General features: G+C 45.3%; 2 protein-coding genes and 1 pseudogene across 10 annotated transcripts in view; all 3 read left to right on the top strand.

The window, feature by feature from the left end:
- Positions 1–26934, top strand: part of LOC119463808 (zonadhesin-like) — a 219780-nt gene that overhangs the window by 133369 nt on the left and 59477 nt on the right. For 2 of the 7 annotated variants that reach the window (XM_049656295.1, XM_049656294.1), the window contains exon 3: positions 488–1767. The exons of 2 other annotated variants lie outside the window; for them this stretch is intronic. In XM_049656295.1, coding sequence (XP_049512252.1) covers positions 488–1274 — 787 coding nt within the window. In that variant the 3' untranslated portion in view covers positions 1275–1767. Of the gene's footprint in view, positions 1–487; positions 1768–26934 lie in introns of those variants that run through there. 3 more of the 7 variants (XM_049656293.1, XM_049656292.1, XM_049656291.1) reach the window with 3 other exon arrangements.
- On the top strand, positions 11279–25806 carry LOC119464093 (elastin). 3 transcript variants are annotated; one of them, XM_049656288.1, is made up of 4 exons: positions 11279–11422; positions 21209–21521; positions 23483–23913; positions 24010–25806. In XM_049656288.1, the coding sequence occupies exons 1-4, from the start codon at positions 11359–11361 to the stop codon at positions 25254–25256; spliced, it is 2055 nt and encodes a 684-aa protein (XP_049512245.1). In that variant the 5' UTR covers positions 11279–11358; the 3' UTR covers positions 25257–25806. The 3 variants fall into 3 exon arrangements, with proteins under 3 accessions (XP_049512245.1, XP_049512246.1, XP_037580853.1); XM_049656289.1 differs by having other exon boundaries at positions 24106–25806; XM_037724925.2 differs by having other exon boundaries at positions 23483–25806.
- LOC119465470 (U2 spliceosomal RNA) lies at positions 18712–18887 on the top strand (annotated as a pseudogene).

The raw sequence follows: 26934 nt of genomic DNA on the forward strand, positions 1-26934 counted from the left end.
TCCGCAAAAACTCACACAGCATCCGCATATTCCAAAATTACAAGTGCATTCAATTGTTGTCCCTGTGTATAAAAGAATACCCAACTGCAATAATACTCGTAAGAATATTGGTCGTCAACTGCGCCAGCGGTACGCGGACACTTGTCATTTCGAACGCGCTATGAAAACGTGAGTTATTCACTTCGCGTCTGCCGCGTTGGGTGCTGCGTCAGCATAATGCCCCACATTGGCAAGTCTGTGTAATGCAAACCTTTGTTATCGGCTTGAAAATGGGCGTTTTCTATTCGTTCCTGTTTTTGACTGTCAGCTCCTGTGGGATTTCCCTGAGTTTCTATGTGCCATCTTTTAGTTATTTTCAATAAAGTTTTTACTCATGCACTCTATGCATATTTTGGTTCTAAGCCTATATGCAGGAAGAAAAAGTGATATCAAAATTTTTCTCCTTTGAGGAAGACTACAACTTGTGTTCACGTTGTGTTTGCCGCAGGAGCGCAAGTGGACGCAGGAAGTCTTGCGTCAAGATCGCGCAGTGCGCTCCAAGGTGCCCACCAAACTCAAGTTTTCAAACCTGCGTGTCAACGTGCGCGCCAAAGTGCGGGAAACCTAGAACAAACAATTGCGTCACGCGCTGTCAGAGGGGTGGATGCGTCTGCAGCCAGGGTTACGCCGAGGCTGAGCAGGACGGACAGACAATATGCGTGCCGGAACAAGAGTGCTCGCGATACGCAACGATGGCGATGCCGTTGCCACCTACCAGGCCCGGAAGCATGGGCGGCAGCGGAGGTTCATTTGGCATATCATACCGCCCGGGTGGCGACACTGCGCCCCAAATTCCACCACCCATACCTGGCGCTGGAGTTCCCCCACGAGGAGGGGAAGGAATTTTCCCACAGGGTGGGTCCTCGTATACTACCACCGGATATAGCCCGGGCCTTTCTATGTACCCACAGGGAGCACCCTCGCAAGGTACCCTGGTATACAAGCCAGATAGAGTGGGATCGTTCCCACAAACCACACGTCCACTGGATGCAACGCAAGGTCAGCCGTCCGGCAGTGTATTATACCAAGGTGGTTCATCCTCCCCGGGTAGCACAGGGTATGTGACAACCGGTAGTGTAGGAACAGTATTATATCCCCCGATCAGCGTCGAAAGTCGACCAGTAGTCATGCCAGGCGCAAATTCAGGCTACCAAACGGGCACGCCTTGCTCTAATCAAGGTTTACCGTGCTATAAATTGTCCGCCGTCGGCGTCGGAGGATGCCGGCAGTGCTAGTGAGTTGCGGCGCTTAGAGGTGTGTTTCACCTTTTTTCGATATGATTTCCTTTTTTATAAGTTCTGGTGCAAAGAGATACAGAGTAAAATGCATGCCGACGACACTCGCTCAGGGCGGTGCGAACATCTGTTTCAACCTTCACATGCGCAATAAATGGAATGACAGCTGACTATGCTTGGTCGTTACTTCCCGACATACATAAAGCTGTTTGCCAGAAAAACGACTGCAGCAATCTATTTAATTTTCTCTTCTTTATTTCTGCTTGTCTTTTGTTCTTAGCGGAGAGAATTGATGCGCAGAGGTATCCGCAACCATGATGAATGGTGAAAACAATTAAAAATTAAATGAATGTTTGACATGCGCTACCAAAGTTAAAGCATTGAAGAGGTTTTGCTTTTAATGTATTTGTGAAGTGCTGTTTTTTTTTTGTTTCTGCACAAGCGGTATTTAAAGCCATCCCTGTTTGAATAAAATGCTGCTTGTCATTGTGCACATGTTTGTGTCTAGTCTGTTGCTTTCTTGGCTTCTGCGCTATCATTAGGCTGTTTGAAACTTTATTATGTGTAGGGGCAATTCATATGCATTTCGTGTCACACGGCCTAGGAAAAGAAACAAGCCCTTGAGTCCTAACTATCTTAATCGAACTGTCCGCCATGCAAAAATTCATGCAGAAAGCAGTTGCTCATTTTCAGATGCGTCTAAAACTGGAAGCAGCATTAAATCTGGTCTGGCTGTTCAGCTAACTACGGCTTAGCAAGTTTCCCCAAGAAGGCCATGACGTTCCAAAACATTTATTTCTGCAATTTTAGTCGGCTTAATAAACAAGCAGAGAAGCTACACAACACGCTTTTTGATTCTCTGTAGCTAATGAATGCTCGAGCAAAAGGCGCATTTAAGAGAAACGTGGCTGCCTATTTTAATCGGCACGTCAGACAACGACATTAATCGTAGTTTAACACATCAGTAGTCCTCGTGTATGGGGGTGAACTGTTCGAAATAGGAAAACATTTCTGCGTGCCTGTCGAGGTGGATGAGCCAAGTCATCATGACAAATGTGGCGAAGAATGAAACAGGCTTATTGGCGAGCCATCCACATTGAACCGATCGCAACGAAGTGGCGCCAAGGTACGCAGCTCCACGCGCCGAGCGCTCTAACCAGAGCTTGAACAAGGGACGATCGGGCCAGCTGCGTTCAGTGGTTTCGTCGGTGCTCGACCAACGAAGAAACAAATATGGTGGAGATCATCAACCGCACGTCTTCCCTCAAGTGATGACCCGGACACCTGCCACGGCGTTCACCAGGCCACAGTCCAGCACCGGCCACGTGCAGCAGCGGCTATAGGCTCCGTACAGTGAACAGGCGGCGCTGCTGCGCAGCAGCGGTGGCGCGATGCTCAGCGTCGCATGTGGCGGGCGGCGTGAACCTGGGAAGGGGGGAAGACAGCGAGATTTCGGAACTACGTATACAGCCTCCGAAAGCCGCACGTATATGCGCGATCCGCTTTCTTTTTTTGTGCGTGTGTGTACGTGAAAGTACAAGTGTGGCCCTCTGTGATGGCAGAAATAGTTTTTGCGGGGTTCAGGCCTATTAAAGGAATAGACGATTACTTTCACGGTGCAGCGTTAACCAGCAGAGACAAGCTCTACGCTGCTTCGCATGTTGCTTGTGTGAAAGACGGCGTGGACGTTCACGCGAAGTGCCATTCGCAACAGGGAAAGCAAGTATACGACGTCATCCTTCACGTGAATAAAGCTTACTATTATACTAAAATTGAAGTCACTAAACTGGCATCCTGAAAACGTGACACCCTGAAACCGATTTTTAATCGACGTCTCACTGTTGGCAATGCATGCCTCATTTCGCTCCGGCGCGTTGTACGCAGCGGCCTATCATTTGATGCCCCTGTCACACTGTTACTTTAGATTGTCATACAGCTCGATCTGGACCGCGTGCAGCTACACGCTCACTCGTAGGCTGTCCTCAGCACAGTCATGTCGAGTGAGCTAAACGATTCGGATTGTTGGATCGTGTGGCAGTGACCATGCTATCCTCGTTGACTCGTTTGGGACCCAGTCGGAGCCACCTGCTGCGCTGATAAACGAGATTTATTAACTAGGCGAACTTTATTTACATGACGCGAATGTTCGTTCTTCATCATGTACAATGATCGAGGCTCATTAGGCCCCTTTCACGAGATACGATATCGCATGCGAATTCCTTTCCTTGCATACGCGCTTTGCTTTTACAATGATACATCGCAAATGTATATCACAAGAACAATCGCACCATGTGAAACCGCGCCTCTCAAGCGCCAGCGGCCGAAACGAGGATCGTCGAGTTAGTGCTCGCCAGCTCAAAATAGGCTTCCTTGGCATAAAATATTGCTCATCGCACATGCCAGTGCTATGCTGATCATACCACCGAATGCTAAGACAACGGCAAGCAGTCGTCAAATCAGCAAAGTCGTGACAAGTTTCTTTTAAATGTTCAGCAGCTGGCCATGCCATTGCACCGTCGCAAGACGTATAAAAAAATAAGGAGGCTGGTGAACAAAGTAAAACGGCTTCAACCGTGGCCGAGACTAAATGTAGCGCGCGGGAAAGAACACTCATCGAGCCGGCCGAGCTGCGGCGCCCACTTCCCAACACTGTTGCGTCGCTGCGCCAGATGGCGCCAGAGCAGCCGCAAACTCGACTGTACGGAGCCTATACGGTACATCAACGGCCATGGCAAGCACAAGCGCGTTCACTACGCCGACGCCTACACTCCATTCTCGCCCAGAGATCGCTCCTTAGCACCACGGCTGTCTTGCTAGAGGGCGAGCCGTGGGCATTTAACTGACAACAAAGTTGCGCCAACGCACGCAGCTCAACGTCGTGGAGGAACGGTTAGTCTCGCCTCGCCTTCCCTTAAGGGCCGTTTATAGTCCGACGTACCGTGAGCGTGCGCGCACGCTACGTCACGTTGGCGAAAACAACCCCCTCTATAGTCGGGCGCACTGGCGCAGCCAACGTAACCGCCGGCTTCCGACGCGCCCCGACGGGCACGGCGCCGAAATGGTTCCTGGCCCTCGGCGTTTGACGCACAGGAGTGGTCAGCGCGGCATTAAGGGACAGGTCATCAACGTGCCCATTGACGTGCAGGACACCGTGCAATGTCTTCCCCGCCACATTGGTGACGATATAGCCATTAACGTACACATGAAACAACGTTTGCTATTTAAGCGGTAAGTGTATTTAATGAAATCAATATAGTTGATCACCATTTATACAGCTACGCTGATAATTCACCTTCACAGAGTGGAATGGCACTAATTTTTTTTACATAAAGCAGCCATCACATCTATGGGAGTAGGTGCCGTCAAGATAGTGGTTTCCTATTGTACATGTTCATTCATAGCTCATACCATTGATGACCCGTATTGCCCAAAAGCTGTTACGCCAGAGCTATTCTTAAGTGAAAATTTGGGGCAATCCTGATGCTGGACATAATATTAGCCAAGGCTGTCGCCCAATAGCAAAGGACGCCTACGAGCAAGTTGGTTTTTCATTTTGGCCCCATGTATTTAATAAAATTACTGTAGTAGAAATGAATGCAGCTTAAAAATCTTGCTTTCATTACTTCTATATATATGAACGAAACTTGCCTAAACAAAAAAATGCTTTGCGCTAAATTGTCCCGAATAAAAAAAAATATTTGTTATCATTGCGGTAATACAGAAGAATGAGAAACTCTCAAGAAAAGCAAAACTAAGCTTTTGCGAATCAGCGCATATGCTTGTAAGGATACACATCTCCCTCGTTTTCTCCCAGTGTTCGCTTCCTGTAACCTGTAACATGTGAGCTAACGCTTAAACGCTAGGAATTATTTACCTATGTAATTTATAGCCAGTTTCTAGTCTTCGTAATGATCTATTATGTGAGAACAAATATGTAGGTTGACCACGCTTCTGAAACACGCAGGCGTATTGCCTTGGGCGCGGCGCCACGCTGCAGTATAAAAAATCTCAACAGTCTGACATAACATTTGCATGCCCCAAAATGTCGAGTCTATGCCCTGTTTTCTTGTTCTATGTGAAGATAATTTACCGATAAGTCCGCAGGTGCATCGCCCAGGAAAGTCAAGCTTGATAATCAAGCTTGTAGTACAGCATGTATAGTCGCCAGCTCAAGTCTGAAGATGCGAGATGTCACGAATGTTTTTTTTTTTTTTTTTCTGCGCAGCCCCTGCCATGCACATTGAAGTAAACCGTTGCCGCTTAAGGCCAAAGGACACGCACGCTTGCCGGCCCGCGATAGCTCGCGCCCGCACGCCTTGCTTTTGCCGCGCATTACGAAGAATGGCAGTTTGCATCTACAAGTACGCGCGCCAGTGCGGGCCCACTTGAGTCACTGAAAGACGTTATAACAGACATCGCCACGTAGTTTGTTTTGCATACTGCTTCATAATGGTGAAATATCGACAAAAGGCACTGTTCTTTATTGCGATACAAATTATGTCGACACTCCAGGTACAGGGTCGTTCACTCTTAGTACGAACACGGCGCCGCGTGGCCGCGCTCCGCGGAGCCCCAGCGCACATGGCGCGGCCGCGCATCGAAACTAAGCGGCGCAGGCGCACAGGGGCTTGGAGGCGGTGCTTCGTGTCGTCTGCTAAAGTGCGCGAGCGCGCTGTGCTTTAGCAGACAACAGGCGGCACAAACACGGCTCGCTCGCGCGCTTTAGCAGACGACACGAAGCCCCGTCTCGAAGCCCCTGTGCGCTTGCGCCGCTTAGCTTCGATGCGCGGCCGCGCCATGTGCGCTGGCGCTCCGCGAAGCGCCGCCAGGCGGCGCCGTGTTCGTACTAAGAGTAGGGCGCCTACATGCAAGCGGGAGCCTACATGCAAGCGCTGTTTTAGGGTGGTGACAACTCCAAAATTTAGAGCGCTATTTACCGTCAAATTTGGTGAGTAGCCATTATGATTCCCAATCTCGCTAGAAGTCACGGCGGATCCCTGCATTCTTTTTGTCACGCTCTGATGTACCCAATTTGGCACGCGATCTAATAAATTTCTTTAGTTTAGTTTTGCACCAATGCGGACACGAAACCTGCATACATATTTAATATACTAGTTGCCTTTTCCTTTTATTTTAGCACATCAAACTTTTTTTTTCATAGCATACAAAGCAACAAGTTATAATGCACGGTGGCGTGCTCGTGGTAGAATTTTCTCACGCAAAGAATGTGAACTGCATTAAACGTTGTCGTTGCCTTGCACTTGTACACACTATATAAAGAGTGTTTTTCGAAGTGTGCTGTAATAAAAACTGTGCTTACAAGCCTGTTTAACTAAAACGTAGACGTGTCATGCACGCGGCCGCTCGCGGAGCGCGCCAGGCGGCGCCGTGTTCGTACTAATAGTGGACGACCCTGTACATATATCCACCATGTTTGCCGTCGTCGCCGTCGGCGTCGCCGGGATGTGGACGTGCACCGTATGCTGTGTGTGCAAATTAAAGCTTGCGAGAGTGGGACAAGGATGGTGACTCGAGCTCGCGGGCGCCCGGGAGGAAGGCGTGGAGGAAACGCGCCGTGTTCCACCCCACGCAGGGCATACGGTTGGGGGGGGGGGGGGGGCGTACTCCAGCGGCGGTTGCGTGTAGCGTGGCTGAGCACGGCCGATTATACAAAAACGCTACAATGAAAACCATGTATCACATTCCGTAATAAATCAAACAGCCTAGGCGCCTATTTGTCACCGCCCCGTTTCAAAGCGGATGCCAATACATCATCACCACCAGCAGCTGCAGCAGCATGTTTCCTCGGCGCTTGCTAGCTGCTGCGAAAACATGACCTATAGGTGCGTCCTAGCGCGCGAAGCATCACGCAATGTGAGATGCACGCCGCGTAGCGTCGATACGTGCACAATTTGCACTGCAGCACACTTTGTACAGTGCGCAGTCATTGCAGGTTCATATATTGTACCAGGTGGCACGCCATGTAGCAGTTGCATTGGTAGAGGTACAAAGTAGATAGAGAAGTTTTTAGAAAGAAAAAGAAAATTCAGATGCATATAAAAATGCTAGAATGAAAAACGCGTATTGCGTACCTAATTAAATCAAGCAGGCTAGGTGACTATCTGTCACCACCTCGTTTCAAGTGGGATGCCAATAAATCATCATCGTCAGTAGCAGCAACAGCATGTCTCTGCAGCGCTTGCTTGTTATTGTGCAAACATGCCCTAAACACGCGTCCTAGCGTGCGAGATGCCCCCCGAAGTAATTTTCATTCCAATAAGGACACTTAGAAATATTACTGCTGTTTGTATTTTAAACATCTTGAAACGTATGACCACAAATTACGCTGAAATATTTAGCCATATGTAGCTGGCTTACGAGCACACAAAAGAAAGAAAATGGCAAGGGAACTTCCGATATGGGGAAATTTTTCGGAATGATCAATTTCAGTGATACTGTTGCCTCGGACATCAGGAGTGCGTTGATTGGCTGGCTGAACAAAACCGGATGAGCTAATGGGCTGGCTCAGCACTACGTCATGCGAAGGCTCTATAGTATCCCCGAAAATGATCATCGTAGAATAAGTCTCCTGGTTGCGTGGCACCGGTGTTCTTAAAATCGGTACACGTAACTGCGAGATATTTCGAGACATTTCAACGGTCGACTCATTCGATCAATCAAATCGAGCTAAGCGGCTTCGTAGGCAGCATACAGGAGACACATGCAGCACAAGTCGACGGCTCAAGTTGCTCAAGGTTACAACTCAAGTTCGGATCTCAGAGTCAAACCTATTTTGGTAATTATGATGGCCCCTTGGACTGCAAAGAAATTGCTTTTGCAGAGTAAGTGTGCGATGTCCTGTCGCGCATTGCAAGCCGGCTCCAGGGCTGATTCTACCTGCCTAATTTACAGTAACAGTATTTTGGCGAGGTAGCATTCTGGTTACGGTGGTGAAGACGTGCACAATGATGTCTTTTCTTTGTCCACACAGCCTGCTAAACGGCACATTGGGTTATAAGTTCTAGTTTGTGTAAACTGCTGCCCGGCGTTGTCCTAGACAGCACGCCGTGAGCGCCATGAAAAATAAAGCACTGAGTCTGAACCGTCTCTCCTAAAAAAAGGTATTAGAATTTCCTCGGAATAGTTGTGTAATGAAATGACGGCGCAGTCTGTTCGTGCATTGACCTCGATGCCATTGTAGTACAACCCTGTGCAGTAACCCACAGGGTTGGTGAATACAAACAGTTGTTGAGCTGATCATTACCGCATGGAGCCGTCCTCGAAAATAGGGCGGCAAGTTAGTCGTAAAGATCACCCTTGCATGGGCTGGTTGCTTTAAGATGTAGCTGAATTCTTCACGCAGTGCAGCCAGTTCCGTTGCAGTGATGTAGGTCCTATGACGGATCTTAGCTAGAGGTGCAGGTCATGTAAACAGACTTACAATAAGGTTGTACATTAATACGTACATTAACTCAGGTCCTGCAGAGTATTTGTTTGAAGTTTGAAGTTTATTCAAAATATATACATTTGTTATATACATTCGTTTTGCATTGTGATTGAACAATCAGAGGTCCCAAAGTAAGAACTGTCAGGGGGACCTCCTAACAAAAATTAAACAGAGGATTAGCTCATTGGTCAGCAAACAGTGGCGAAATTGCAGCAAAATATAGAAAAAAGTGTGCGAAAAAAAAAAGAGTAGGGCAATATAAGTAATAATGACAATTTGCTTCAAACAAAGAAATCAAAAGAAAGCAATAAAGTCAATTTTAAGACGTTTACAAAATGAGTGCATTGTGCATGATTTCAAGTCAAAAGGAAGTCAAAGTCAAAAGTTTTACTGCAAAGAATTCTTTTAAAAAACTAAATGCAATTATTATTAATTATACACAAAGTCTAGGCTCAAATGTATTGATCTTTCATAAGGACTACAATATTGTATTTCTTTATTTTTGTATATATTTCTTTTTACGAATTCATATAGTAGATGCAACCGCGAGACGTCGTTGCCTTTTTGTAGTATGAGCTGCGCAGGCCTGGAGTTACATTGGCAGCTTGGTCCTAGTGCACAAATGCGCTGGACTTCCATGAAAGAAAATGAAAAATTAAATTATAGAGGTTTTACGTGCCAAAACCTCCATCTGATTATGAGGCACGCCGTAGTGCCTCCGGATTAATTTGGACCACCTGGGGACCTTTAACGTGCACCTAAATCTAAGTACGCGGCGTTTTCTGCATTTCTCCCCCATCGAAATGCGGCCGCCGTGGCCGGGATTCAATCCCGTGAGCTAGTGAAAGAAAATTAACAGCCAGCGTATGCAAAAAGGCTATTCCGAAAAATAACTCACCACTGCATTCATCGCTAATGCTTTGTTGTAGTAAAGAAGACCAAGCTTTTTTGGGTGCGAGACGAAAGGAAATAAAAAAGCACTTGCAACTGCGCTTCGTATCCACATTATCACTTCTGAGTATGAAACTTAACTGACAAAGGCAAGGTACCTCTAATCACACAAAGCCCGAGTTCTCGTTTTTTTATCGTCGATTATGATTAGCACAGTCACATGTCTTGTAAGCGCTTGCTGGCATTCTAGTTGTGAAGAGCAATCGAAAGATATGGATGGTCAATCCAGTAGAGATTCGTAAGCCACGACAAACAGGATTGGCATGCCGTTTAACTTTGTATTGCAACTGAAGAACAGAAATAACGTGTTGCATTTCAACGAACAAATAACAAAATTTGATGATTGACTGGCATGAGTGACAGGCATTTTATTTGATGATTGAAACTGGCATAGCTGCTCACCATGAATGTAAACATCTGGAGGACAGCTTACGCTTCGGCTTAAGGAGTGGAACGTGATAGCATTCAAAGATCCATAGCTGCTTATCGCGCTTCCCAACCAACTGCAGCTTTATTTTTTCTGAAACTTCGCCTCCGCATGCGGCTGTCGAGGAGGCGACCGCCATCTGGATGGTGTTTTTGCAAGTAGCGAACCGCGAAGCGCCGCCCTGCGAGTGGTAAAAATGCTGAAAAGGGGGCTTGTGTTTCAGTTTACGCGTAAGAGAATAATGTTTTCTCGCATATTCAAATTACGTTCCGACGCAATCACGTCTGTAGGTTGCGGTTACGTCGTACTTTACGATTTTTGTGACACATGTCACTTAGAGAAATTCGATTAGTTCACTCACGCCTCGGCGCCACAAGGAGGGCCTGCGTGGTCGGGGTGGTTCGGGATGATGTTTTGGGCCGCGGACACGGGGCCTTTAACGCTATCTCGCTAAAAGTCCACCATCCATCTCCAACCACTCGATAAACAAACTTGGCTTCGGAGCGGTCTCGTACGCTTCGAGACATACCTGAAGAATATAGATAATTTTGCTCAATGTAGTTTATCCGAGGATAAACTGTGCTTATGCACAGCAACGTGAACCTACTCCGTTGGGCGGAAGAAACTCTTAAATATTCAATTCAATGTGGGTGAGTTTAAGTGTGTAGTCACACTGTAGCAAGATTATCACAACCACTACCACCACCGCTTTCATGTGTTAACCCAGGAAAAAAGGAACCGGATTTATATTTGCTAGAAGCGAGATATCGTCTACAATATGCTAATCTTGGGTCTTCCTTTGCCATCTTGCATATTCAGTTTACTGGCTATCTCTAGACACGCTTGAAAGAACACAAAGCTTTCTGATTTATTTTCGGAAGAAAAACGCTGCTATGAAAACAAACACACCTAGACAGAATGGCAGGTGCTAGACGCACTCTTTTTGTAGCTGCCATCATGACATGTTTTAATCAGTCAAGTGAACGTCACGCGTTGCCTGCTCGTAACTATTTAACTCTGGTTAACCAATTACAATATCAAGTATTGAGCTCCTCTCTGAATCAATGGAGTTACGCAGCGCATATGAGGACATGATAGCTGTCAAAAAATGCCACCGGGGTCAAAATAATATGCGTCTCGCCAGAACAATGCTTTTCCCGATATGCCGAGCACATGCGCATTACTTACAGCTGCATTGTTTTAAGGGTGAGAGCAGACGGAAATCTCGAAATTTTTCAGACTACATCAAGAGAAGCAGAATGCAGCATATAGCAATTTTCATAGTCACCATTTTTTGTGCCGTAGCAAGCGGCCAGGAACCCAGTAAGTCTTTTTTCCAAAATTTTTCACATGTGTAGGCTATTTTGGAAAAGAACAGCAAGAAATGCTTTATGCATTTTATTATGACATTTATAGTATAATACAAGGTATTGAAGGAATTGCACACTGTAATTACGAATTAAACTTACACTCTTTCTTTACTGCTGACAATTCAGTAATCCCTCCTTTTGATTCAGAACCTCACCCCCGAATCGACGATGTGTCAATGTCAGCAGAGGGTGCACTTAATCTAATTTTAAACTTAGACATCGAGAAATCAAGTGGCCTGGACAGCATCCCGACCGTTTTTCTAGTTGGATACTCTCTTTGGTGTAGTACATACCTCAAAATTATTTTTAGAAAATCTCTCTCATCAGCCACGCTCCCTTCCAAGTGGAAACTTGCTTCAATTCTTACCTTATTCAAGTCAGGTAACTATAGACCCATCTCCTTAAATTAACAGCACATTCATGTAAATTGTAAAACACGTTATGTTTAAACATATCATGGAATTCCTTTAAATGAACAACATTTTATGTACATTCCAGCATGGTTTTAGACGTCTTAGCACTTTAACTCAACTGACAGAATTCGTTCACGACACCAGAAGCTCTTTAGACATACGTTATCAGGTTCATACCATTTTCATAGATTTTGCGAAGGCCTTCGACACTGTCTCACACCAGAAACTATTGCACTGGATGTTCGCCATACTAAAAACCACACCCCTGGTTGGTTGAATAGCACACTTTCTTTCCCAGCGTTCACCATATGTACGCTTCAACTCTATTAACTCACCTTTGATGCATTCTTCATCAGGGGTCCCCCAAGGTTCAGTGCTAGGTCCCCTTTTGTTCCTGCTTTATATGACTGATCTCCCCTTACACACCTCTGTTAAGATACACCTTTTTGCAGATGATTGTGTCCTATATCATACTATAAAATGTCCGATTGATCACGCCACCCTTAACCATTCCTTCTCTGACTTATGTAACTCGTCCAAATCATGGCAAATGAATATAAACTTTTCCAAGACCGTCATCATGTCATTTTCCCGACGTCCATGCCCCTTGTCCTTTGATTAAGCTTTTAACAATGCTATGTTACACCGAGTGTTGGAATTCAAATATCTCGGTATCCTTGTAACACACAATTTGTCATGGACCAAACACATTGATGTCACTTGTAACAAGGCCCTTAAACGACTAGGTTATTTACATCGTACGTTCCGTCTTGCTCCTCAAGAAACCAAACTTCTTACTTCATTCGTATGAAAACTCTCATTCGTCACATTCGCGAATGTGGTTGCGTTGTATGGAACTCCTATAGAAACTGTGATACCAAACAAACTAGAATCCGATCAAAAAAGGGCAGTGCGCTTTGTGTGCAAAAGATATGACAAGGATTTTTCACCGTCCAGTTTTCTTCCCCAGCTTGGTCTCACTACACATGCAATGCGTCGCCATCTTGAATGCCTGAAATTCCTTTACACTGTATTCAATTCTCCCCACTTCAATACTCTAGACTACTATCTTACTTTTTCCAGAACTTTATCTAGGAGGAGCAACTACGCCCTTAACATTTCAACCTTTGTCGCTCGCACCGACCTCTTCAAATATAGCTTTTTTCCGTCAACAATTGAAGCCTGGTGCTCGGTTGCCGGGATGCATTCGTTGATTACCATTGAAAGAATTCTTGGAAGCCTGTTCATGTTCATGAATATTGACATGTTTGTTCATCCCAATCCTGCAATAGCCTCATTGATGGTGCAGTATCTATAAATAAATAAAAATTAAATTAAACAGAAATATTTTATGCAGATATTGCGAGACAGTTGCAAGACAATTTCATTTTTAAGACACTTGCGCGCATTTGCTGCAGAAACCGTCCATTGCTGTTCAGGATCACTGACATCAAGTAGAGAATCAAGGGCCTTTATAAGTGACGGTTCTGTTCCAATGGAACAGAACACCTTGAAGGCCTTGTTAATTAATTTTCAAGGACTGATGTTAATTACGCGATACCGAAAATGAACAAGGCTTAAAGAAGGAACACGAAGAAAATTCAAGCGCAAACCATGCACTTGAACTGAATTGCAATTGGCGTTCGCGTTTCAACTTTTTTGAGTCCCTTCTTTTTGTCTTGTTCGTTTAACCGTATCACGCAATTTATATCAGTCCCTAAAAACACATTTGGATTCTTTGCGTTTCCATCATTCATCAGGATCATCAGGAGTTTTCATTTCATCAGGATCGGCAGGTCGTGATAGAGGGAGTAAAAGAAATAAATGAAATTGAGCAAAAGTAATCACTGCATTACATCGGTCTAGTGCTCCCAGCGACTCAGGTTCCAGTCAAATAAGATTTCTTCCATGGACCAAAAACAAAGAATAAGAAACGTTTCTTTAGTTATCGCATTTCTTCCGCCACACAAAAAAGCAACGATTCTGAAAAGGATGCACTTTCCCAGTCAACTGGCAGCAATTTAATTTTGCTAGCCTCTGCTCTAAGAAACTACCACGGCAAATTCTGCGTGCGTATATCCGTCAAGCACTACATGTTCCAGTAACAGCCGACAACGCAACATGTTGTCGCTTTGCCCTATTTGCATCATGATACCAGAAATATCAATGCCAAGACAGTTCCTCGCTATTTTCATACGTATTGCTTATACGTCCAGATACCCATACAAATATTACAGACGTTACGAAATAGGTAGCGCCGTCAGCTTTGTATTACTTCTACAAACTTGTCATAATGTATTGATTTCTTTAAGCTCGCATAACGCACAGGACAGGGGAACTCGATTGCTGTGTTAGCAATGCATGTTTGCGTGGCGACACATTATTTCTGACATATTTCAGCACACTCATAATGAATTTAGAGCCACTTGGTGCTTTTAACATTTGCCTCTAAATCTAATTAAAACAATGCTACCAGTAAACTCCAACTCATTTGCGAGTATTACACCTTCTTCAAACTTAACTTTTCAATGAAAGAACAAAAATATCGCCCAGCAATGCAGCCTTAGCGGAGCCACTAACGCAGTCCTATGGACATAATGTATAACTCGTCTTAAAAAAAGCGTAAAATGAAAAAAAAAAAAAACTGGTTTTCGTGTGCCACATATTGGAAGACCCTGAAGTTAAATGCTCTGAAAAGGAATCTGTACTCGCTGAGGGAGGGAAGTAAGAGGCGCAAACACTTAACAATTCCTACGACAACACAAACACAGGTTCAGCCGCAGCCCTAGCCAACGACTGCTCTAATCAGCTCCACTGCGATGTAGCTTTCACCTTTCCTGGCAAGCACAGTCATAAAATCGAGCAAAAGTTCACATAAAGAATGCAGCAGATTGGCCTTCACGTGAACACCCCACAGCACAGCTCTGCAGCTGTTGTCGCTGTGTGCCCCTGCAAGCAGGCACATTGTTTCAAGGTGACCGCTTGAATCTTTGGTGACCGGGATAAGTTTGTAGTGCTGTGATTATAAAATCACTATCAAGGCTAGCACGCTGTCCCGCCGTGGTGCATAGTCACAGGAACGGCACGCAGTGGTATTTTGGTGAAAGAATACCACGTTCCTGGCGTGTTTCTTCTTAGTGTATGCTGCTATAATGTTTTTTTTTAATTCTTGTGTTTTTACGGGGCAAATCCACGTTATGATTCTGCGGCACGCCGTAAGGGGGAGGGGGGCGCAACTCCGGATTAATGTCGACCACGTGGCGTTTTTTAACGTGCACGCAATGCACTGCAGGCTGCATTGATTTTTAATTTTGCATTATATAACTTGCATTGCATGAAATGCAAATGGTTAGCAGTGATGATTCGGCCTCATGCGCATTTCAACAATTTATTATACAGCTGCAGGACCTCTGTGACACATTGGGCACGAAATGGCAGTACTACTTTTCTCTTTGCCAATCGCAAACTTGTAAAACGAAGCGCGTTTTTCTTCGTACAAAGCTGCTTCTGTAGGATAGCTGTTTTCTTTACTAAATTGGCTAGTTCCAGTTGATGAGGCGTCGAAAAGTGCTTGTAGTTTCACAAATGGCCTGAGCAGACGCGTAGTCTCGTAGAGCGGAAGAGTACTTTGGGCTCATTCGCCAACCGCGCCGCTATTTACAAAGGTGGCAGTGGCGATTGACAGCGGCTTCCCGGTGCCCATAGAGTCTCTTTTCGTGATGCAGAGCACTTATGTCCTTGGGTTTAGACGAAAGGGCGAACTCCGTGTGGCATAGCAACATTTCAAAGCAACCTTGACGAATATAATGCATTTTTCTGTAGTCCTGCAAACCACGAACATAAAAAGGGCATGAGCATGTCTTGCCACAACAGTACGCAAAGTTCTAAAGAAAGAACAATAGCTTTTCTAAACAAAAGCATTAAATGCCGAGGCCTTCTAAAGCCTGCTGTCAGTCATTTCTTTCGGAATCGACGACGCTATGCTTAGGTTCGAATTAACCAAACATGTGTAAAATAAATCTGGCAGATATTTCAATCCATGTAGAAGAATGGGATGTAAAACCTTCCACAAGAAACTTATGTAACATTTAGTTTTTTTTTCTTCTTTTCTTTTTGCCTATCAAACTCGTGCGTATCCAACGTTTTGACTTGGACTTCGCACAATTCTTTAATGGATGAACCTGTGCTGAGAAAAAAAACTTCACAGGCCTTCGCGGCACACGCAGCACAGTCACTGCGTAAGCCAGAAGAGCGGCTCCAAAGGAGCTCCATTTTCGATGCCACGCACTACAGGTTCTTCGCGGCGATGTTTCTTGGTGTCATTTTCACGAGAACGTTCTGATCTGTGCGCCCGGCGTCGAGCGTGCCTTCCAGAATGTACAACACTCAGAGGTGGTCATAGCGCTAGAAGACACGGACAATAACGAGAGAATAGGACGAGCGCTAACCACACTGACACATTCATTCACGAGAATGTCATGATCTTCATCCGGTGCGGCCTTTGCTACACGTCTCGCCATGGAAATCAGCTCGGGCGCCGACTTGTTAGGTTCTGTAGCGAACTTTGGTCCCAGGCCAAGCGTCTTTTTCACGAATTCAGGAAGGCGAACATCCCCCGACGTCATTACCGCCTGAGTCGAAGCGCGCCACTGCTGTGACAAGCTGGCTCGCAGTCTTACCAGAGTGACAGATCGCAACCTTTCTGTAGTCCGATCCGTGATGAAACGGAACTCTTGGTAGTGACCGTAGGCTTCAGAATTGTGCCTCGAAGACAAATTGATGCGCTGTTCTACGATACTCCTTTGTATACGAGCCTGCCGGTGCAACTCAGATCTAAGGATTTTTCCGATCCTCATCCCGTGACCAAATGAGAGCGCAAAGTCTCCGAATAGCTTGGCTTCATTTGGAAGAAATCTGGCTCTCAAGTAGAAGGAAAGCGCCCTGGCACGGCAGGTGGCAATGGCGATGAGGGCAACAACTGCCCACGGATCACTACTATTACACGCAAAAGAGCCCAATGTACTAGAAATGAAGTTTACAAGTATGCCTTTTCGGGCTAGTTGGTTAGATACATGGTTAGCGTTCGTCCTGTTCCCTCGTTCTTGTCCGTGTCTTCTAGCGCTATGACCACCTCTGATGTATCTAACCAACTAGCCCAAAAATCCATACTATTCACAACAAGCACGCACAACACTATTCGCGTCGTTCGTGCAATCTGATTACACAAGGGTCATTCCACGCCAAATCAAGCAGCGTTTTTTCGACTGTCACAGATATAGCTGAAAAAAAATTCCACCTGTTTTTTGATGTTAACATCAACAAACACGTGAATTTTTTTTCAACTATATCTGTTACGGTCGAAAAAATTAATTCAGCGCGTTCCTTTTCCTCCACGAAACATTTTCTAGCATTTTGCCGAAAATTTATTGTTATTGCCCTGCTGAGCCAGAAGGCACCAATAGACATTTCTTTTTTCGAAGGCACCTTGTATGACCCAGTAATTCAAATGGTGCGCATGGTAAAAAATAAAGTGATGTGACTGCAAAAATAACCAATACTTCAAGTATTTGAAAATTTTGGGTGCTTCTGGCACCGACAAAAGGTGGTAGAATTGCAAAGTCTCAATTTTTTCTTGGAAGGCGGGAAAATCCAGATGCCACACATTAACTATATAATGGTAGCCCGGCTGACATAGTAAAGTCAAAAAATATTTGAAGCTTTGAAGATTGAGCAGGTCGCCCTAGAAATAACTGTAAAGTTATAATTTCTTGCAACAAACTTCTTGTTCAAGTTCAAAAAAGCAGCTTGGCTGGTCGGCTTGAAATATATTTGTGTGATATATCATTAGATAGCTCTACGTGTCTGCTATTCATGCGAGAAGTTACAAAACGGTCATCATCATCACCCTATTGTATGTCCACTGCAGGACGAAGGCCTCTCCCTGCGATCTCCAGTTACCCCTGTCTTGCGCTAGCGTATTCCAACTTGCGCCTCCCTCATGACTACAAAATGGTATTGTTTCCTAAATGCAAAAAAAATACTTTTTTATTTTTGTGTCAGCACCGGTTTCTCTCTAACTTGCGCACAAGCTTGCCGGCCTTGGTTGCAAACGGCAAAGCTGACTTCGTCTGTAACACAGATGACAGAGAAACGGTGTCATGGTCTGCGTTTTATTGCTAAGAGGCGCACGCTCTAACGCAATGCGGCTTGTGCTTGGTGTGCGCCAGGTGAAGAATACAACCAATTATCATGGAATATCACGATGTATTAAATTTGTCAGGGTGTCCTGCAGGGTTAAAATGTATGTTTCATGCACTTTATAGAAAGAAATATTTGCACTTAAGCAGCCCGTTTATTCAAATTCACGACGAGCACTGATATCGTTCACGCAAAGAATTTGAAAAGGAAAATTCAGTGCCATTCCACTCAGTGAAGGTGGATGATCAGTGAAGCTGTGCATAGGGCGATTTACCGTTGCTCCGGTGAAACGTTCCAAGTTTGCAGGATCGGGGCTACATAGACAGTTCGCATTTATTTCCCGTCCTGGCTGGCAGCACACTATACGCTTGGCGTCCGCGGCCCGCTCATCGTCGGTGGTCTCCTTCCGCCGCCGCCGCGCCTATTCCCTTTGTTCTTCACGCCGTCGTTCTTGGTAGGCGCGCTGTTCTTCCTCAGACCGTACCACACGCGGCCTACCCATTTCACAGTCTGAGCAGAACTGATGAAATGAGCCTACGTAGAGCATGAAGTCAAGAGACAGAAACTACGATTGGCAGGCACTATTTTGAATAGGCGGGATGGCCTAGACCTGTATGGTGCGAACGTAGACATGGTTGACGCGGGTCAAAGTGTAGTATCTGTTCTTATCAGCCTAATATCTGATACCGGTTGTATTTACAGACGAGATATTAAACTTATTTTTGCAAGTTGCTGGAGTGCTTGAGGCCTGCTTCACCTCCGCCGGGAGTCGGAGGTGAGTCAGGCTTCGGGATCGGCCCACGATTTTTGGTCTCGGACATTGATCTGCTGGAAACTAGCCGTATACAGCTTCACTCTAATATGTCGCACAGCACTACAGATCAACATATCAGCATCCATTGCGACATGCAATGCAGTGCCACATACAGGGGGGAACAGGGCGCATAATGCCCTGCTTCCTGGAACCTAAAGACTGTCATACGACGATACCAGTAGAAAATATCTTCATAATTATAACTGAAAGCCTACACAAGCGTGGACAAAATCTTCAGGTATTGCGCGTTTACCGCGGTTCGAGAGCCTGAACATGCTCGGCTATAAAATCCATATCTGCCCTGTTCAGGATGATGTGCTTAGACGTGGTTGACGTTCACTTTACTCATTGATGGAAAAAAATAATACGAGTCGATGCTGCGGCACTTGACGTCGCTTGTCTTCATATTAATAATAAAAAAGCCATTCACAGTTTGTTTAACAGTTCCTTGGCCTCATTTTATTAACAATCTCTACTTGCCAGACGGCAAGACTTCATATATTTATGCTGTCGGCTCGATCCATCTACGAGTGTCTAAAAAATATTTTTCACGGTTAAAATAATAACTTATTGTAACTTCTGAGGAGAATAGCTGACTTTTAGAGCTATCTAATGATATGTCACAAATATTTTTAGGCTGATCGCCAAAGTTAATTTTTTATTTTGAAACAGCATTTTGTAAAAAATTATAATTTTAGTTATTTCTCAGGCCATTAGCTGAGCCTTAATAGCTTAAAATATTTTTCGCTATACTATGTCAGCCGGGCTACCATTCTATACTTAATTTGTGGCCTCAGGATTTTCCGGCTTTCAGAGCAGAAAAAAAAAAAAATTTGCAATTGCACCGGATTTTCCCGGGGGAAAAGCACCTACCGTATTCAAATATTTGAAATATTGGTTATTTTGGCAGTCACATTACTTCATTTCTTGCCATACACCCAATTTGAACGACTGAATCATGAAATGTGCCTTTAAAAATGACAATTGATGGCTTCTGGCTCAGCTAGGCTAACACAATAAATTTTCGCCAAAGTGATAGAAACTGTGAAAAAATATAAGCGGGGAGAGTCAGTTTTTAACATCAACAAACACATGAACATTTTTTTTCAGCTATATCTGTGACGGCCGAAAAAACGCTCTTTGATTTGGCATGGAATGACCCACAATGTCCCGCGGCATAGGCGACGTAAAGAATCGACGACAACAATCTAGCTTGTTCTGATATATGAAGGCACGCCTTGCTGCGAGCGATAATTAACTAACAATTGTTAGCAGGTGAAAGAATGGTCACCGGAAAAACGATAAAGAATGTAAAGAGAGAGAGAGAGAAATGAGAAGGGAAAGGTAGGGAGTTATAAAGAATATAGGCTTCTCAATATAGGATATAACTATACTTGGAGAATGCCAGCAAACTTGAAAGTAGAAAAAATCGAGAGGCAGGCATAGACAAAGTGACAGGAAGGTGGCTGGAATTGTCTGCCTATTCTCCAAGTATAACCATGTACCAACTAGCCCAACAAGCCACTCTCATAGGATATGACGACCAGTGAGTAAAGCAGTATACCACATTTTTTTATTTTTTAAAATCTCGACAAAGCTTTTAAAAATTCATTGCGTTGGATAGCACATGGCTTGCGCAGATTACTGAGATAGGTGTGCGAAAAATCAAAGTGAGCAAATATTTGTTTATCATTTCCGTAACTTTAGCAATACACTGCAATCGGTAGGCTGATATCGCTGAGGTCAAGGCAACTCCACTTGGAACGAATTTTGAAAGTAACGCCAGTTTTCAGATAAGCAACCTCATCCGCATAAAATGTAGTGTTGTTCCTGGCTCCAGGCTGATGCTTCCGTATAATGTACAGCGCCGTTTATCAGCCACGAAACAGCCTCATCACAATACTAATCATTATGAATTCTATCAGTGATAGTTCACAAATCGATGTTCTTTATCTCACAGTTTAAATATGTTCAGACTATACTGATATTGCAATACGAACAATAATTTCAATTTTCGAGCATGTGCCTATTCGTAGTGCCAGGCTGGCGCCAGCTTCTTATCAGCAAATTGGTGAGTAAAATATGGTACACTTACCTGCAATACCTGCAATAGCAAATCGTGATGAAGAAGAATAAATTCACGTGCAATTTAATACAGAATATACGTAGTTGCTTGCCCGTGAACGTATTGCGAAGCGCATTTGCTTGAAAAACGGAATAAAAGGGCATTCTTGAGTCATCAAGAGCGTTGATAATATTCAACTAGAAGGAACATCGTGCATAACATCTCTCTTTCTCTATTAATTCCATACAGCTGGATCTCCTCAGTGCGGTTGCCTTGAAGTGCCAGCGCTTGGCAGTCACCGCAAAGAAAAGTTTTGCAGAAGTCACCTGACACCCGCATCGGAACTGAACAAACCGCGCAACTGCATCTGTAGACCAGGTCTTGTCCGCAATTCTTGGGGGGACTGCATTACCAAACACGAGTGCATGCGCTGCAAATGTTTCCGGGACAAGGACTTCAACGTGTGCCGCCGGGCTTGCCCAGTCATGTGCAACGAGCCGATACGTGGATCGTGTTCTAAAAAGTGCGTCCTTGGATGCGATTGTCCTCCTGGCTTCTTGCGGTGAGTTGCAAACCAACGGTATTTGAGCATTTTTACTCGAAGGCTGCAAATGCCCCTTTTTGTGCTTGTACAACGGTGAGCATTCCTACCATAAGAATGTTAAAAATAATGTTGTAACATAAGAACTCAAACACAAGTAAACGGCAAGTTAAGGACCGCAGAAAGACAGATGGAACGAAAAGTGTTAGGCCTAACGTTAAGTGACCGGAAGAGAGCGGTGTGGATCACAGAACAAATGGGGATAGCCGATATTCTAATTGACATTAAGAGGAAAAAATGGAACTCGACAAGCCGTGTAATGCGTAGGATGGATAACCGGTGGACCATTAGACTTACAGAATGGATACCAAGAGAAGGAAAGCGCAGTCGAGGACGGTAGAAAGCTAGGTGGGGTGATGAAGTTAGGAAATTTGCAGGCGCAGGTAGGAGTCAGCTAGCGCAAGATAGGGGTAATTGGAGATCGCAGGGAGAGGCCTTCGTCCTCCAGTGGACATAAATATAGGCTGATGATGATGATAATGATGAAGTACTCACGCTGCACTATTAATATCAATCAGCATGCAATGTGTGCTTCTAACAGTCTGCTATGTCGAAGGCGCAGACGGCAATTTCTTCACACTTCAGTTTGTTTTTGTCGGGACACACTGGTTAATGTCATAGGAGCGACAAATGTGTTTTTCTTTGGCGCAGTATTATCATGTAGCCGTAGCACCGTACTCATTGAAACCTGGTTCTCATTTCCCAAATGGTGGGCTGTTATCTGAAAACTACCACGTACCTTGTCATTAAATGATAAGGGCTCGCTTGCGTACGAATACTGCGACGGATTATTCTTTTCCCGTGAACAGGGAATCGTATGCACCCATGTACACCTACTAAATCATATTTTTTAAATATTACGAGGTCGTTGCTGTCGATATGCAAAATATTGCCTCTGAAAGAACTGATCTAGATTTAATGCAGTTTTAGAGTAATGTAGATATCATTATAATACATCCGCCGATCAGTACGAATATTCACGTGCACGAGCAGCTTTGCAGTCGTAATGATGTTACAAGTGGCAGGCGAGAAGCGACACAAATTAATTATTTGAAAGCATTTCCGCGAATGCAGAAGCGGAAGAGCTTGGCCGAAGGCCAAGCAGGATGCGCATTAATAATCAAACTTCATGGTAAATGAAGCGCAATGTATAACGGCAATGCAAAAGAGAGAAATACACAGGACAGACTGTACACAAGCTACTCGAGCATGTCCCCTAATGATCAGCTTCTTTGACGTTCTTAAAATTTATTGCTAAGGAAAGCCCATACTCACACACACGTTTGGTGCTGAAATGGTTCTTAAAAAAAATTTTGGCCGATCCTGGAGCGCGACAAATTATTAGCTAAGGGGGCTGAGTAGTGTCAAAAAGCACTTACGAATGAAAAGTATGGTTAATTCGTGATAAAAAAATGACTTGGTGATAAAAAAGGAAATACTTTTATGAGACTAGCTTTTGTTTACTCCCAAAGTGACGTTCAATAGATAGGAAGATTTTTTTTACAAACAAGGCTACCAAACCCTCGCAGGGTTAGCCAATTCTTCCCAGCCTTCTCACAGGCAAGGTGCTCTTGAATTTAGCCCATTATAATAGTGTAGTATCTGTGAACGTAATAATTTACTCCCCCTTTACTCATCTATCCAGCACTTGTGAAACAGTCACTTAATTGTACATTGCAATCTACATGTGTAGTACATCAGCAAAGGCAAGCATTTGTCGATGTATCGGTACGGCCCTGCGCGCAGAAAGTGCATGTCATGCTGAGAATGATTTATGATGAAACACGCTAATGAAAAAATACATAAAAATTACGATCAGGTGCACCACCGTACTTTTTTCTAATAAAACGTCACGTGTTTTTCTGTAAAGCTCGCAATTTTTTTCTTGGAACACAACTGATATTTCTTTTCCTTGCCTGCAGGGACCCTACGAAGAAGTATCGGTGCGTCAAGGCAGCGAAGTGCGTTCTAAAATGCCCGCAGAATTCGAAGTTCCAGTTCTGCGTGTCTACCTGTGCACCCAAATGCGGCGCACGGCCCCCCAAAATTTGCGTTACACGTTGTCAAAGGGCCGGCTGTGTCTGCGATCAGGGCTACGCCGAAGTTGAGCAAAACGGGGAGACTATGTGCGTTCCACAGGGAGAGTGTTACCGATACTTGGGTCTGGCGGCATCACTCACGCCCGGTGGACATGCAAACGTAGGTGGCGGAATAAGCTCTGCCGGAACAGCAGTACTTCCGGGTGGCGTTGTGGGAAGTGCAGTGGGCACAGTGTCAACAGGAACAGGAGTATTTCCACCAGGAACTGTGGGCACTGCAGGAGTTCCATCTATTTCGGGTAGTGGTGTCGGAGGTACAGCCGGTGCAGTCTCACCAGGAGCAGGAGGATTTTCACCAGGATCTGTGAGCACTGTAGGTGTACCAACTATTTCGGGTAGCGGTGTGGGAGGAACAGTAGGTACAGTCTCAACAGGAGCAGGAGGAATTCTCCCAGGATCTGTGGGCACTATAGGTGTACCGTCTATCCCGGGTAGCGTTGTGAGAGGCACAGTGGGCACAATCTCAACAGGAGCAGGCGTAATACCACCGGGATCAGTGGACATTGAAGGAGCATCTTCTAGAGGTACTTATGGATTTGGCGCGACTAGTGGTGGTATATACAGCAAAGGTATAGGACCAGATGATTCCATGGAGTCTGGCGAGGGCAGCGTACGAGGTGACATCACAGGGGCTTCACCTACCTATCCTGGACCGAATGGTGCTATTGAATCATTGCCTGGTAGCGAAGGAATTGAACCGGTCGGTGTTGCGATAGGTACGGAAGGTTCCATACCGTTAGTTACGTCCGCAGTTGGTGGTGTTGGTGGTGGGCTAATGACAGGAGGTACAATACCAGCCGTAGTTGGAAGACCTGGTGGCCTCGGTGTGGGTACTGGTACAAGCACCTTTGGTCAGAATAGTGGTGGATTTCCCCGCCCAGCCACTACCACAATAAACATAGCTGGAACACCACTGTCTGGCTCGGCAGGAAGTAGTCCGAATGGAGTATCAACAGGCTCAACGCTTAGACCCTTGCAGGGTGCTTCTGTATTTGGAACGGTAGGCAGCGGTATAGCCGCAACAAGCATACATGCCGCTAATCCCGTACAACCTGGCACGGCTGCTACCGGAATCAATGCAGAGGGTGCTGGCGGGAGCGGTGCGGGAGGGCTTGCGCCAGTCGTTTCCGGAACAAGCACACCTGTTGGGCCAATCACTGACGCCACAGGAAGTAGACCAGGCTTTGTGGGAACAGAAACACTGGGTGCACCCTCACTGGCCACTTCATTAACTAGCGGAGTAGGCACTAGTCTAGTAACAGCAGGCACACTATCAACAGTTCCGGTAATACCTAGCGGGGTAACTGGCGGAAGCGCAGCCGTAGGTAGTGGCTTACCCGCTACAGGAGTGAGTGGCCCGATCTCTGTAGGATCCCCCGCCGCTGGTACGCCCTCATCTGTCACCACAGGGTTTAGCTCTAGTGCTGTCGTAGCACCCACAGGAGGCTCAGAATTTGGTAGTAATGCTGGAGTAGGTGTTGTTGGTAGTAGTATTGGTGCAGTAAGCGCAGGTACCGGATTGACTCGAGGAACCACGCTCGGAAGCCACCTAGGGGGCGTTGGATCAGCTGCAAGGTTCGGGTCGGGCATCAAATAGCAATGCCGGGCGCATAGCTGGTGCTGTATTAGGAGCTGCCGGTCCTTCCTGCGCTGATGGCTGGAGTGGGTGCGGCAACAGCAGGAGTCACAGGGTTGAGTAACACAGGTCACCACGGGGGTGCACCTTGCAGAGGTGCGAGTTCTGGCTGCTTGCACACCGCACATACAAATGCTGGCCGAGCGGGATGTACAACCTGTTAGCGACCATATTTACATATTGAAAGGCTTCATTTATGGATGAAAATAATTGTTGTGCTGGAATTTTTCAGACCGAAACAGCAATTACCCTATGCTACTGATGGATGTGACCTTGCTAACCAATTGAGTCCCTCCCTCCCCTAGCAACAAAAGTGAACCCTAGTATGCTTAAATTATGCTGAATTGAAGTAATATCAAAATTATTGGTGCTTCAGTACTAGCCAGAATTTTTATGGCGCCTGGAAGCTCTAAGGTATTATTAGTTCTGTACGCGCATTTCTCCCTACGTTATATTTGAAATATATATTCGAAGACAATGTTTCCTTGAATAAACTTGCAGAAAGATGACACTATTTGTGTTCACAGTGAACTTCATTTCCTTGTCTACTGTGCAGTCTTCAACATAAAAAAATATATATACACACAAATCTTGGGTATATGGAAATTGCAAGCTTTGGGAAGCAAAATACCCTACTACTTGAAATTATTGCTTAATTATAGAAACGTCACTTTTGAGAAAGTCATGGCGATGAGGCGTCTAGGGCATTTGAATAAAGTAGCCAGGGCAGAAATCCCAAAGGGAAAATACCACAGATATATAGCTTTAACTATAGTTAAAGAGAGCGTTCGTCATCTAAACTGAGCAGTGGTTGCTTCGGCTAGTTGTTGATGAATTTTTCAGCGTGTACAGCGCAACGGTAACAATAGTGCCAAAAAAGGGGGACCGACGAGCGCTGAATATGAAGTAAGCGCTCGTCCGTACATAGTTTTTGTCCCTAGTGTTACCTTTGCGACGTAGACATTTGAAGATTCGTGGTCTAAAGCCGCAAAACAAGGTAGGCGAAACTTGCACAGACATGTGATTATTTCTTGCCAGCAGCTAAAGTATGCATATATATATTGTTATGGGGTGAAGATAAGGTTAAAATATATGTACAACGCGTTCACTGGCATAAAAGATGGAAGACAGTCCGCGCGACATCAGCGGCGAGCGTCATGACCTTCTGGACTGACCTCACCTTTGTCCCTGGCAGTGCTTGGTAGCATCAATCCCATTCACGAATGCAACGTCCCGGTGCTTGCTACATCGTCCGAGCGGTATCATTTGAGGTGGGTTACGTGTACGGTATCGGTGGAATGTCGAGACATCGCGAAATCAGGAGGCGTGATTTCATATGTGACGTCGGTCACCCCGAGCAAGACACGGTATGGGCCAGAGTAAGGTGAAATCAACTTTTCGCAAAGGCTCACTCTCTTGACGGTATCCAAAGAAGGACCATATCACCAGTGTGGAAGTGGGCATCGCGGTAACGAATGATTCGTTGAATTCGTTGACGAATGGCCTGCAATTACTACGCCATCAATTTTTCCAAAGATCGTACAGTGTTCCGAGGGTGGGAACGGGCGACACTTCATGTCATTCATCCTACCGCCGTAGTTCACACGGGCTTGTTGCTTATTAGTTTTTAACTGCACAC

This window comes from Dermacentor silvarum, chromosome 9 (assembly GCF_013339745.2).
Source record: "Dermacentor silvarum isolate Dsil-2018 chromosome 9, BIME_Dsil_1.4, whole genome shotgun sequence".
Classification (NCBI taxonomy): domain Eukaryota; kingdom Metazoa; phylum Arthropoda; class Arachnida; order Ixodida; family Ixodidae; genus Dermacentor; species Dermacentor silvarum.

Bases quoted from the DNA above. Each gene is read 5' to 3' on its own strand.
- LOC119464093 (XM_037724925.2), top strand. From the start codon at position 11,359: ATGCAGCATATAGCAATTTTCATAGTCACCATTTTTTGTGCCGTAGCA. The intron at 11,423-21,208 runs GTAAGTCTTTTT...AATTCCATACAG, and splicing joins AGCAAGCGGCCAGGAACCCA to CTGGATCTCCTCAGTGCGGT. The intron at 21,522-23,482 runs GTGAGTTGCAAA...CCTTGCCTGCAG, and splicing joins TGTCCTCCTGGCTTCTTGCG to GGACCCTACGAAGAAGTATC.